This window comes from Arachis ipaensis, chromosome B07, assembly GCF_000816755.2.
Source record: "Arachis ipaensis cultivar K30076 chromosome B07, Araip1.1, whole genome shotgun sequence".
Classification (NCBI taxonomy): domain Eukaryota; kingdom Viridiplantae; phylum Streptophyta; class Magnoliopsida; order Fabales; family Fabaceae; genus Arachis; species Arachis ipaensis.
Genome location: NC_029791.2, coordinates 125,644,580 through 125,658,811, shown reverse-complemented (window position 1 = coordinate 125,658,811; position 14,232 = coordinate 125,644,580). Strand labels below are relative to the sequence as shown.

Here is a 14,232-nt window from a genome sequence, read left to right as displayed (position 1 = left end):
CTATGTTCAAAAACTATTTAAAAACATATATGAAATAATTATTTAAGAATATTTATACAATAAAATAGGATATACACAAATTAAAAGAATTAGTAAAGAATCATATATTGTGGAAGGGGCGTGAGTTGTATGCATCCCATAGAAAAAAAATATATATCAAAGTACAATGTTATAAATAGTAATCAACTGCAGTATGAGTAAAAAACACAAATGACAAAACACATAGTTCATTCGAGGAAAGATCATCCAACCTTCTCCTCACATAAGGGATTGTTCAATGTCTGTATTGAATTTTGTTCGGTTGATAATCATTCTACCTAACACATAATTGTAATTTCAGAAGGTAATTAAAAAGAAAAAATATTTAAAAATCACGTCAAATTAAAATTTTACCTACATACAAGCAGAAAATTAATATCTAACAGTAAAGACCCTATTGACGACATTTATACTCATGCCCACATATGGAGCAGCACTAGAAAATCATCTATGCCCTTGCAATCATATCATGATACTCGACACAATAATCTGTACATATATACAAAATATGCGAAACCTCAATTGAACTTTTTAATGCCAGAAAACTATCGAAGCAATGACAAAAATTTCCAGTGCACGATGACTCTTGATTTTCCATAGAATAATGCTGTTTCAAATAGTAACATTATGTGACATTTTACATATATTTTCTTACTAACCCCATTAGTCAAAGGTAATTATCACGTTAGGCTGCGAAACCATGTCAAGTTGATGTCACTCCCTTTATGGTAACATTATGTGCTAAATTGCATTAGACACTTATTTTCTAGTCCACTTGTACTATTATCAGGTGATCTAATCACCGGTTGGCCATGATACTGGAGTCCTAGGATCATCATGACATCCTCTAATGTAATCTGCACTCAATACGTGGATGATGGAAAGTGTACGTCTTACGACGCCACATTTCAACCAGTGCATCTATCATGGGGCAATGAGCTATAATCCTATTAATCTGAGACTAGTGTATAACTCGCACTACGCGCGGGCCATTTGATGATTCAAACATAAAATCTGATAATTACTCTTTTCATAATAATCATTTGTCTTATTTCAAACTGATAAAATAATTTAGTGTAAGCAACGGATATACCAAAAATTTCTTTATTCGATCAGGAGACATATAATTATTGGATGAAATCATCACAAAAAAAATATGAAGTAAAGATGACATAATAAAATTTTAAACTAATTTAAGTCAATATATTAAATTCTAAGATTTGTTTTGTTTAAAGTTTGTGTTTTTTATTTTAAATCCACAAAATGCACAAGTTGATTGTTTTGTTAACGAAAAATCATATGGCTGTTACGTGATATTTAACAATTAATTAATTAACATGGAATAATTTAATATTTTATTTTGTTATTTGTTTTTAAATCTTACAAAATAAAATTGATTGGATTACGTAAGCACACAAAAAATATACTAAAACATTACAATATAACAAATTATATAATTGGAGACCAAATTAAATTAAAAAAAAAATATCCTCTCCATTAGTAATTAACATAAAATTTAAGAGAAAGACTTTTAAGGTGCACCAACCAATGAGAGAGAAAGATATTTAAACCATACCAACCAATGAGAAGGCATTTAGGTGCAATAAAAAAAAAGTATGTTTCTTTCCCAAAAAAGAGTATCAGTAATTCAAATTCTCAGCGCCAACAACCATTTTTGCCCCAAAATAAGCTAAACCCGATTTATCTGAACTTGGTGTGCTGCAATTACTGTTTGGTATCCAGTTCAACAATGAAAAGACGGGGGTTGAAGTATTAATTAATTATCATAGTAAGTATTTCACATATAAAAAATCTCAGATCTTGGCTAAATTTAATTGTAATTTGCAATGTGCTCTCCTTATTCCCTTAACCAACGCTTGTTTAAATGACAATGTATTTGTTGTGTGATAAGGTGAGTATTAAAGTGCTGATTAACACCTTGTTGGCGCTGAAAAATTTTCATCCTTTGGACATTACTTCTAAAGTGCCCAGCCTAAAGCTTCATCCAGCATGAACAGACCAAGAAGATGCAGCATCTATATTGAAAGCTCTTTCTACAGTTATGCTTTCAACCCAAGGGTATTCTATTATATGCTTTGTGATTTAGTTTATTGTAGTAGACAATGTTGTACCATATGGTTATCTATTCTTCATTTTGATATTAGAAAAACTTTTTTGTTTGTTAATTGATGCCTTTGCCTGGGATATTTCTCTCAAACAATTTTGAACTTTAGTTTCAAAAGAACCGTACTTTGCAATGAATGGTTACTTCTTTCGTAACTGCAGAATGCTTTGTGGTGTGTAAATGATGTGTGATGTATTTACATGCTTATATTGTTTTATATTCTGTCTATAAGAAACAAAGAATATTATGGCATGTATTTATTCTAGAAATGTGTTTCTTCATCTGATTTCAGATATAAATTTAAAACCAATCATGAAGATTGGGTCAAATCCATCAAAGCCAAATTAGGTCGTGATGTTCTTGAGCGTGTTTTTGCTGCTATTAATAGTTTAATGCTACTCATAATAATATAAAAACCTTGTATAAAGTTCGGACTGAGATGCGAGCTGCATTTCAAAGTCTACTAAAGGTACTATAAAATGTGTATTTATTCTTTATTTATATCCATTGTGCTCTATAGTTAGTGTTATCAATATTGAATGTTTTAGTGATGTTAATCTTAATTCTATCATTGGAGACAGAAAATAAAATGCCGTAAGCTGTTGTTATTTAATTTTTCGAATAAGTGGGATGACTTGTCATGGATTTCATTATTTATGCCAAAATTACTTAGATCTCTGATTTTTACAACGAAATGACCAAAAAATTTTGGCAAGTCTACTTTCCATCCCATCCAATTAAACACATCCTGATTTTGGTTAGTTGTCCCTCAAGATGATGGAATACTTGTTATTCCTTCTGTAGCAAACTGTCCATTAAAGCTTAATACAAAGTAAGGGCTGTCTTCTGAGTTTCATGTCAGAACTTTTGCATTGTCGAGCATTGCTAGCGTGTCTGGATGTTGTCAAGTAATTTACTATCTTTAGGTGCTAGAGGTGATCTTGTTCCTTTTCTCAGTTTCATTTGTTCTGAAACGTTGCTTGAGCTGCTTGCTAACTTTTATACTTTTTGTTGCAGGTTACAGTTCCATTAGGTTCTCATAATGGTGGTTGTGTTTATGTTTCATTCATCTCATTCCATGGGGCTGATAAATTTCTGCTTGATACAGTGTTGGATATGTATTGAACTCTTCAAGAGCAATTTAGTGTTGCCTCCTATTCTTTGCCATTACCAGATACCGATGGCAACATTGAAACTTCTGAGCTTCTAAAGGAGAAGGTTTGTTCTATCTTGCTACTTTAAGAGCAGCAGCTTGCATTATATGTGCAAGGTGGATAATATGATATAAGCTGATAAAAGGCGTATTCTTCAGGGAAATGCAGCGTTTAAAGGAAGCCAGTGGAATAAGGCACTTAATTACTACACTGAGGCTATCAAACTGAATGGCATGAATGCGACTTACTACTGTAACCGAGCGGCTGCTTACTTAAAGTTAGCCTAGTATGAGGTTTCTCCTATTTGCCAATTGGTATTTTGTCCATTTCTTTATTTAAACGGTTTCACATGAAATTATGCAGTTTTCAGCTGGGAGAAGAATAGTGCAATAATGCAATTTTGATTGATAAGAATGTGAGAAGATAACCATGTTACAGTAGCATTTTTTACAAATCTTGTTTTCTAAACTTTGATAACCTATTTAAAGTGTTACAGTACCCTCTAACATGTTCAGAACTACCGGTAACATCCTGTTACCTAATGCACATCTGTCTTTTGCAATTACCAGAGAAGTTCAAATGGACCTAATTTCATTGCTTAATTGTTTTTCTTCATAATGATCATAATGTTCATTTCCATATTCCGATAGTTTCCTGGGATCTTTGAGATTATGAAATTGCTTGTATTCTTTTTCTTGTTAATGCACGTCTGTTGGGCTGTGTGTTAACAATCTTAATATTTATACATCTATAAAAAGTATCCGTTTTGTCAAGTGTAGCTCATTTTATGTTTTCTGCAGAATGTGAAGGCGTATCTAAGACGTGGAGCTGCTAGAGAATCACTACTACGCTATAAGGAGGCCTTTGAAGGTGAGTATCAATTTATTTACTTATATATTTTTGAATATAGTCCAAACTTTGTTTATATTCTGCATAATGTTATTCCATTTTCCTTTGCCATTTTTTGTGATGAAATGCAAAATCCTCTGTATCCAAAATTCTACTATTGAATTTCACGCCTGCTGATAGAAGATTAATAAAAGGATATGTTGTTGCTTCAGATTGATTATTAATTAATAAGACTATGGTTGTAAACTAATAAATTTTTTTAAGACAATTCATGGCTAGGTTTTGGCTAATGATTATTAGTTTTTTCAGGTCAGTTGGGATAGGATGTTAAAAGATTCCAAATTTTAAGGGAAATCATTCTACCAGGTAAATTCTGTCATATCAAATTAAGATTTAAGTGATACATGCCTGAGTTAGTTACTTAAATATCATAAATGTGTCTAAAGGTTGCATAATTAAATAGTCTACACTAGAGCAAAAGGAGTACCTATTTGATGCGATGATTTCGCCTCAGTTTAATGCAAAATTAACACGGAGTTAAGCAACTTTCTTGTTGTAAGATGCCCTCTTCAACAAACATTCCTAAAAACTTCTTTGAATACGACATTGTCTGTCTCTGTTCGGTTATTAGCATCATGGCACAATAGTATCTTCAGTCCTTGCCTATTTGTTACTCTAGATGCTGCGACATAAAGCTGGCCGTGAGTAAAAACAGGCTTTTTGAGTAATAAACCAACCTTTGACAATGATTGTCCTTGGCTCTTATTTATAGTCATTGCGTAAGACACCATTATAGGAAACTGTCTCCGTTGGAACTTGAATGGAATTCGATGATCCGATGGGCTTAGAGTCATCCTAGGAATAAACACCTTCTGACCTTTGTTCTTTCCAACCTTGCTACATGCTTCAATGATGTGTTTCCCAAGCCTAGTGACAACCAGGCGGGTACCATTGCACAATCCTGCAAAATGGTCTATATTCCTCAGTAACATTATAGGGGTTCCAACCTTTAATGTCAACTCATGATTTGGAATTCCTGAACATCTGATTGTGTTTAGGAATTCTGGTGTGTGTATGGATGCCAATAAGTCATTGTTGGATTCTGTTGGGCATGCCTTGTCTGAGCTGTAATATGTTTGTGCTTCAGTAGAATTTAAGCTCATCATGTAGTTGTTTATCTCATCAACTATTTGCAATGTTGGTGCTAGTATCGCTCTATCTTCAATATGTTCATCAATATTTTTCCCGCAAAATAGTTCTGGATATGTTACCTTACAGATCGTCTCTATTGGGTCATCCCAATCCTTAACCAGGATGTCTTCTGGGATTTCAATCCTCTCACCACAATCTCTTGGTGTTCCGTGGCTACCATCACCAATACCTAGTATCCAGTCACCAAACTCTTTTAACTCGGATGAGTTTGTGTGGGAGTCACCTGCTTTCAATCGCATGTTTTTGGTCAATGACAACAGCTTGCAACTATCCCATATGTACGATGAGTTTATAGTGGCGTTAACAATTTCTTGTCTAGTCCCTTTAGGAATTACTGGGAGAATTTGTCGAAAGTCACCACCGAAGACCACTGTCTTCCCTCCAAAAGGCTGATCAAGGCTGTTTGGATTGCTGAATCTTAATATATCACGCATTGTCCTGTCAAGTGCCTCAATACAAAATCTATTCACCATAGGAGCCTCATCCCAAATAATTAGCTTAGTCTTTATTAACAAATCAGCTAATGCGCTGCCCTGTTTTATATTGCATGTTGAGCATTCATCTAAATTGAGTGGGATTGCAAATCGTGAGTGTGCTGTCCGTCCACCGGGTAGTAAAAGAGATGCAATCCCACTTGATGCAACAGTTAGTACAACTTGTGATCTTGATCTCAGTGCAGATGCTAATGTCTTCCAAACAAAAGTTTTTCCTGTTCCACCGTAACCATACAAAAAGAATACGCCCCCTTTGCCGCTTTGAACTGCTTGTATGACTTGCTCATACACAACTCTTTGCTCGTCAGTTAGTTGTTGCATGTAAGAAGCATGATCTAAAGCTAGTTGTCTTCTATCATATCGGAGCTCATCACAAATTAGCCTATTCATCCCATCAACATACACTTGATTATTAAGTTGACTCATATCCAGAATTGACATCGGTGGAAAATCCCTAAGACTCTTGTTATAGCTGTTCAGAATTTTTTCAATTTCTATTAGTGTCAACTCCTTCAACTCATCTTCAGTAAGGACTAAATCTGTGGTAAGCCAGAAAAAATTAACATGATCGAATAAGTGGTTGATCACATTAGAAATATCCTAATTTGTCATAACTCAACAGTATATCGACAATTTGTTTTCTTGTTATATTAAAATCAAACACGCATTCTTTCCAGTACTTCTCTTCATTTTATGTCCACAATAATATTTTTTTAAATTAGAATTTGACTAAATAATTTATTTTATTATAAATTAGCGAAGATACATATTTTTTGTCTGTCAATGCTTTGAAAACATAATACAGTATCTACAATTTTTATTATTATAATTTTAGAAATTGCTTTTAGAATAAGTTAATTATAAAAAAAAAACCAAAACTAAAAAAATTGTAGATTTAGCATGAGTTTTAAGAACTTGTCATCTCTAATTATAAAATTCTAGTTCCGCCACTGCCTATATAAAATATTGACACAAATTCATGTGTTTTAGTTTATTATGATGTTTAACCACTTAAGAGAAGACATAAAATCAACATATACTTGTCAAAAATGCGAGTTATTTAAAAAAGCCAAATCATAGATCATGCCTAGCTGACATATTTAATAATATGAAGCACCATTTCAATTTAGATATTTGAATTAACTAATATAATGGCACTACTGACAATTGTAATATTATAAAAGAAACTTCATTGGTGAATTTAAACCATAAAAATCTTTCTAATGATAATGTAACGAAATGACTTTTCTCATGCAAAAAATACTACATATATGGCTTTAGTTAACATCTTCGTCATCTAATTATCCCAACATATGGACGTCATGCGATGCTTCGTTCTAGCCTATTATACAAATTGTTAATTTTTTTCTCCCTGTAAATATATTAACATCAATGGTCTACTTGTTATAACTTATTATGCCAATGTGACATAGCCAAGGTAACAAAAATATTCACGTATTAAAAAAATAGTCCCATAGTGAGTATAATATGCATAATTGGAGTAAAATAAATTTCATGCTACCTGAATTGTCCAGAAGTGTTCGCTGCCTATGAAGTATGTCATCACATAATAGAGTCCATGTCTTTTGCCAAACATGTTCTGGTGTATCCATCGAATTTGAAAACAAAAGTGTCGCAAAGAGTTTTCTCAAATATGTTCCTGAACCCCAATGGCTGGCTTCCTCGATCGCCTCAATATATTCCTTTTCATTTTCTAAAAGGCCACGTGCATAACAGGCGTCTTTGAAAGTAGCATAGACCACATCATCTATAGTCCTGATATCCTCAAAAGAAGTTGGTCCCTTGACGAAATTGAGTAGAAGCCTTAAATAATATCTTTCACCTGATCCTAGAGGCACATAGAAAATTCTTCCAATCACAAAATGTGTTTTTCGGGGCAACCATACTCTTTCTTTTGCCTTCCATACAAACTTAGTGGGGAGCTCTGCATACGTCAGTGTTCTTGCTTCTGTATAATCCTTGTTTGCTTGAAACCATCCTAGGAACATGGATTCCTTCACGGATGTTTCTCTCAGCACATCATCAAGGTTTTCATGGTCTTTAAATACCACGTTTTGTTCATTGGGTAAATGAAACCCTAGTCTTACCACTGATGGATCTCTATAATGTATGTTATAACCAAAGATTCTCCAGGCGGCCTCACAGGGAGATATGTACCTGCAATCATAGTACATGCTGACTTCGTCGTGTTCGTCCAGGTCAGCATTCTCTGTGGCACTCTTGTAGAACGAAGCTGTTACACGATCATGGCCATTATTAACGTACTTGAACAAATACTTAATTGATCTTGATTGGTTACACCACTCAACATTTATGTGAGCCCCATATCTCATCAATAGTAGCCTGTTATGTGGAACCACATATCGATTATCAAGATCAACTCCAGACTTGTTTATAGTCCTTCCATCTTCCCTGCGTCTGTAGACTGGATACCCATCATCATCGACAGTTGAGTACTCAACGAATCTCTTGGGGAAGCGACGTATACACTTACCATTCTCCATACATGGTGAATCTTTCCTAGCCATCCCACATGGACCGTGCATCATGTGCTTCTCCACAGCTTCATAGTATTCAGGATCTAACTCCTTATCCGGTATCTCAGCTGAGATGATTTTATCAATGTCCTCAGCAGTTGGATACTTGTCATCCTTATGTAAGAACAATAGTATATGTGCATGTGGTAGTCCTCTTTTTTGAAATTCGATGGTGTATACAACTGCGCGAATAATAATTTATCCATCAGATACACACAATTACATCTCGGGGCTCGAACAAAAAAACATGTAATTATTTGTTTCACAACTTGTATAATTAAATACCTTATAATTTCGAATATCAACATTACCTGCACAAACTTTGCCAAAAATTTTGTTTGCTCGGATGTCTTTAATCAATATATCCAGTTTAGCCTTGAATGCTCTGCAAACTATGTCAGGTCTATCTTCTGCATTTAATTCTCTATTCTTAAGGAAGTCTTCCACCTCAGGCCACTTAGGATTGCATGTGAATGTAATAAAGAGGTCTGGATAACCCACCGCCTTACAAATTGCCATTGCATCCTGATAGTTTTGAATCATGTACCTTGGCCCTCCTGTAAATGATGAAGGCAATACAATACGTTTGCCGCGCGATGACGGTGTTGTTTCCCCACTCAAAACTGCTTCTTTTATTCCTTTGTACATCTCACATCTGAATTTCTCCTGTTCAAGCCTTATATAGTTTAACCTAGAGGATTCAATCATCGAATACCCATCAACCAAAAATTGCTGGAAGAGTCGCCTTGAATATAACAACGGGGAACCATCAAATAACCTTTCTTGTATTCTAAATGCAAAGAATTCTCTCATTGACACCTCCTGGCGCCCTTTCCCACCATTTTGATAACGTTTATTGAGAGGTATATCTTCTTTGTATCCATCCTCTCCAAAAGGAAATAACAAAGGATATTGTAATCCCAGGTAAGCTGGGTTGAGTTGGTTGATCCTTTGTAATCTTCCACTTTGAGTCTCGACGACAATATCCCTATCAGTCTTATCTATATCAAAGTCACCCACAATTAATGCGGCGACCTCATCTGTTGAAGGCAAGTTGTATCTTCTACCATCTTTTTCTCTTTTGCCGATTAATCTGAGCTTGACTGTGGTATTTGAATCTTTAGCGACCGAATCCTTAACCATGCGAAACGCCTTCACCAATACATTTCTCTCATCTAGCATCTTCTTTAAGTCTCTCACAATGTCTTCATGTATTTCTTTTTTATCTTCACCCCTATAAAGCAATGAAAGCAACATATATAATAATTTAAATATAGCAATATACTCTAACAAAACTTGTACTACATTTTGAAAGCGTTTTATGGTACAACATAAAATCATACACCTACTACTTACCGGATAGCAGCCAAGCGGTTTTTGATCTCATTTAGTGTATCAAAAACATACAATTGGGCAAACTTTGCCACGTTTCCTTCTGGCGGTATGAGACTTCCCATTAAATGATAGTTCTCCCCAAAAAGTGTAAATGTAGGAGGACCTCTGGAAGTATTTAAACCACGATCTATCTTTGCACCCATCGATGTGAACTGGAACATGCTATTATATGATCTGATGTTATCTCGAAAATGCTTGCTCTTGGGAGTATTATTGAACAACAACTCATACAACACGTTAGGGGCTTCTGGTAGGTGTGGAAGTTGCACCTGCCCTCCTTTACAACATAAATTGAACTTAGGATCCGCTGTGTTGTAATTTTTATTTGACCTCTCATCGTACCAAAAGAGAGCAGCACAATGTTCACATTCATACATTGCATATCCCATGTGCAAATACTCTGCAAAATCTAGTAAATCACAGGTTAGAAATCATTATGTTATCTGCTTTTTAACCCTCGATCAAACATCCTTTTAAGAAAATAAATTGCCATGTGCATATACCCATATTTGTTTGTTCACCAGAATTTACGTGTCTATTAGCCCTTTGGGATGTCTTCTTACCTGCATGATTCGAGAGTTTTTAGGGATCAATTATATAATTCAGTCTGATTTAAACAATGATAACAAACTCAATTACTAAATTAAGTACTTAGATTAAATAAAACCTTTTAAGTAAACCTTATGATAACCCTAAACTCCATGAACCTTAAAGTACCGAACAACCAAAGTCTATTTCATATGCCTTCATGTGCATTGGACCTTGTGCTATAATGATTTGAATTTAAAAATAAAAATAATGACTTTAAATTGCCTCATACTGTTGTTTGTAGGTTCATTGTTTTTAACGTCTTTGTTTCGCCTTTGGTTTGCCTTTCTACCTACATGAATAGATAGATTGTTCATATTTTAGTATTTATAGCAATTTTATTAACAATGTGCTAACAAAATTGTTCCTAGTAATTAAATCGATGCAAAATGTTTTAAACTAATGATTGGTAATTAAAATTTCATAACTTAAGCTTTAAATGGTACCTGATTTTGTTCTCTGTGATGCTCTACCACTACTAAATATACTGTGATCACCAGCACCTGTGATAATGTTAATAAATAAACACCTATTAAGAATGCTTCACTTAACTTGTTTAATCAAGCACTAAAACATAATGTGTAGTGTTTTCCGTTGCTCACCTTGTATTGGCATATTGGTGTCCACGGAATTATATGAAATAGTTCTCCCTTCCATTGTGGCTGGAACATTATTTTTGGCATCTGTGATTGGTTCACATATAAGGACATGTTTTGCACCATCCCTTGAATCTGCATTTATCCGTATCTACTGTAACAACTTTTGTCCTAATAATTTATCACTCATATTCGGATAGACTGTTTTACCTTTCATTGGAGTCCAATCCATGGTAGATTTGCTGGATGTAATTGTATAATTTGTTCCTTTTACCAAATAGGTTAAGTTATCATTAGAAATGGGCATACACTTAGATGTAATAATAAACTACACATCATATTAATTTTGTGAATCAAATATTGAATCAAGTAATAATGGGGATTACTATCAATAATTCGGCTTTACCTATTTGAGTCTGAGATACTTTGTTTAGCTTCTTGTTAGCTAATTTGAGTGCTCTTTCCATCCTAGCATGTCTTGCTATCACGGGTGGAAGTCATTAATTTGATTACACAAACTACATGGCTTGCTATATATATATTTTGATTATTAGTTGAAAATACTGTTGAATTACCTTTTGCTTGTGGGATTAGTGGTTGTTGGCTTCCTGCTGCCATTGCATATTTCTGACATCTTCCATCACATTTTTCTCGGTTGATTAACGTTCCCTTATCATCTGATATCAATGTTCTATGATACTTTTCCGCACAATTTGCATTACCTGGCAAAAATCAAGTTATTCTCAAATTAGTTATGCATATATTAACACTCATATCAACACAATATATTGTTAAATTAATTCCCAAATGGTATGGATCCCATTTCATAACTCAATCTACCGGTTAGAGCACTTGTATTAGGTACTATTAATCTTATACAAATTGATAACAACCATAAGAGTTGAGTGAATTGTTGTGCATAGGATGGCATGTTTATAAGCTTCTCCACCATGGTTAAAAATGTAAGAAATTTAGTTAGTTAATGTCATAAATGACTTTGATAAATGTATAATGTATGGTAGAATTTATCATTAAAAAAATTATTCACTTTTCAATTCGAGTTTAGTAGAATAAATGGGAACCTCTAAAATTCTAAGATGTATTGATTGTTGGTAAACAACACCTGAGGACTTCCTCTTCTTAGCTATCTTCAACGATCGTTCCATCCTAGCATGCCTTTTGTCCTCTATTAAAACAAATAAGTTTCACAGTTAGTTATTGACTAAACTCACATTTGTTTACTGATAATTAACCAAAGCAAAATAAATATCGCTTGATCTACTACCCTTGTAAATTTCTTTGTTCAGCAAAAGTGGACGGTCATCCTGTGTTTGTAATTTGGTCTTTCCCTTTTCGTGTATGGACTCTGCATTGTTAACCCTTGGTCTAAAAGCAAGACTTTTGCTGTTCTCCATAGTCTTATGTGGCTGTTCCAATGAAATATTTCGAGCAGCTGCTTCCATACCTGTGTTAGTCATCATATGAACCTTAACGTTGAGAAAAACTAAAGTCTTGATGACCTGCTTTCAATATCAATCTACAATGGCAGCTCATTTGTCTAATAATATATCTAATCAAAGACCATCTCGCCTATACATCCATTCAACTTATGATATTGTTGAATTAGACTTCCATGGTAGCATAATGTAGTAAGTTACTAAAACTACATACATCAATTATATACTATTTAGCGTTCTTCACCTGATGTAGTGTCAACGTCTACATTATGTAGGCTGGTTCCAGCATATGCAGAACTTCTCACTTCTCTGTTTGATAGACTTGTGTATCTGTCGGTCCAGTCTTCATCCACCTTCCTCTTATTCTTAGAGTAGCCTCCCCTTTTATGAACTGCAAATTTTACAAATGTGAAGAAACAATCTCTATTAATAACATTTAGCATTACTAAAGAGCTATATCCACTTAGTATTAACTCGAAAATGTAATTCATGTTCAATGCGGGTAAATAATTTGTGCTACTAATGAATGTGAGTAGTAAATTCATTTAGTTTTACATACTGCTCAGGATATTTACCTTCAAGATTGCTGCTTGAGTTGATTTGGATCTCTATAGTAGTGTTTGGTGGAGAGACAGAGACTGAAAGACTGAGACTGAGAGACAGAGACTAAGAGACAGAGACAGAAACAAATCTCAGTATTCTGTTTGGTGTAAAGTGGGAGACAGAAACTAAAACAAGAATGAAACTCTAATTTAATTTTTACAAAAGGTAAAATTGGAATTAATTAATTGAAATGAGCGTATTTTAGGTATAAAATGTTATTAAAGTTTCAGTCTCTGTCTCTAAAAATTTCAGTCCCCTGTGTCCTCACTTTTTGGAGGTACTGAAATACTGAAATTTTAGGGACGGAGACAGAAATTTTAGTACCAGTCTCTGAGCCAACAAACATAATACTGAGTCTCAGTCTCTCAGTCTCTATCCCAGTACCTCAAAATAAACGCTACCTATAAGAGGTGTTCTACCACCTATGGTTTATGAAACTTTCTGGTTGGAAGAAGGAAGACCTGACCTTCTTATCGGCCTGATTTGTCTGACTATCCAATCCTAAGTTCGGAGAAAACAGGTATGCAATTTATCTCGTGTTGATTTGTGTGAACTTTGCACAGCTACATGTCCCAGGTTGTTGCTTAACATGTTGTTAGTGGCATATTGAATATTGATGTAGTGGTGTTTAGATGACATACCTAATACGTCGTTTGTCTTAGAAGAGTGAGCTCAGTATTGCCATTGTGCGGGTTGCATTTTCACTAATTCTCTTCAAAGCCTAAGCTGATGCATATGGAAAATAATATCTCTCACCCACAATCCCAAAAAGTGTATTGTTCAGATAATCCTAAATAGCCATTAGTTTAGTTAGATTAGTTGACCGCACAGGCTCTTTTTCATTTTGCTAGACGTAATGTGCATAACCTCATAAAGATCTTAAATAAAATTCATTAGTCACCGTTAATATATAATTGTATGTCCTATGCTAACGGCAGTTTATTTTATTGCCAGTCACATTTATTTTATATATTTTAAAGATTGATGCACAAGTTTTTCGACAATTAGAAATTAACATCTCATCTATTACTCTATTTTCATAAACCATGTTCCTTCAATTTATCAAATTTCTAATTTTTCAAATTTTTTTTACATGTCTCTATTCATTTAATAGTCTTGACTAACATTACCTTATAATTAATATTAATAATAAACTTGATCA

General features: G+C 34.1%; 1 protein-coding gene and 2 long non-coding RNA genes across 16 annotated transcripts in view; 2 read left to right on the top strand and 1 right to left on the bottom strand.

Annotated features, from left to right (window-relative positions):
* Positions 1,679–2,632, top strand: LOC110264439. The gene is made up of 3 exons (XR_002350621.1): positions 1,679–1,828; positions 1,952–2,118; positions 2,457–2,632. It is a non-coding gene; the product is annotated as an uncharacterized LOC110264439 (long non-coding RNA).
* On the top strand, positions 2,951–13,169 carry LOC107606363. Its single transcript, XR_001612655.2, has 6 exons — positions 2,951–3,072; positions 3,182–3,382; positions 3,477–3,604; positions 4,119–4,188; positions 4,477–4,533; positions 13,034–13,169. It is a non-coding gene; the product is annotated as an uncharacterized LOC107606363 (long non-coding RNA).
* Positions 4,188–14,232, bottom strand: part of LOC107606362 — a 12,025-nt gene continuing 1,980 nt past the window's right edge. Inside the window, exons 3-18 of one of the 14 annotated variants that reach the window (XM_021106630.1) lie at positions 13,712–13,860; positions 13,537–13,633; positions 12,712–12,858; positions 12,296–12,475; positions 12,134–12,196; positions 11,586–11,732; positions 11,417–11,491; positions 11,221–11,277; positions 11,017–11,145; positions 10,861–10,917; positions 10,647–10,706; positions 10,330–10,389; positions 9,788–10,235; positions 8,743–9,665; positions 7,396–8,613; positions 4,188–6,412 (exon numbers count right to left, since the gene is read on the bottom strand). In XM_021106630.1, the coding sequence (XP_020962289.1) occupies positions 4,737–6,412; positions 7,396–8,613; positions 8,743–9,665; positions 9,788–10,235; positions 10,330–10,389; positions 10,647–10,706; positions 10,861–10,917; positions 11,017–11,145; positions 11,221–11,277; positions 11,417–11,491; positions 11,586–11,732; positions 12,134–12,196; positions 12,296–12,473 (5,091 nt within the window). In that variant the 5' untranslated portion in view covers positions 12,474–12,475; positions 12,712–12,858; positions 13,537–13,633; positions 13,712–13,860 and the 3' untranslated portion in view covers positions 4,188–4,736. Of the gene's footprint in view, positions 6,413–7,395; positions 8,614–8,742; positions 9,666–9,787; positions 10,236–10,329; positions 10,390–10,646; positions 10,707–10,860; positions 10,918–11,016; positions 11,146–11,220; positions 11,278–11,416; positions 11,492–11,585; positions 11,733–12,092; positions 12,476–12,711; positions 12,859–13,042; positions 13,134–13,536; positions 13,634–13,711; positions 13,861–14,232 lie in introns of those variants that run through there. The other 13 variants (XM_021106629.1, XM_021106632.1, XM_021106631.1 and 10 more) reach the window with 13 other exon arrangements.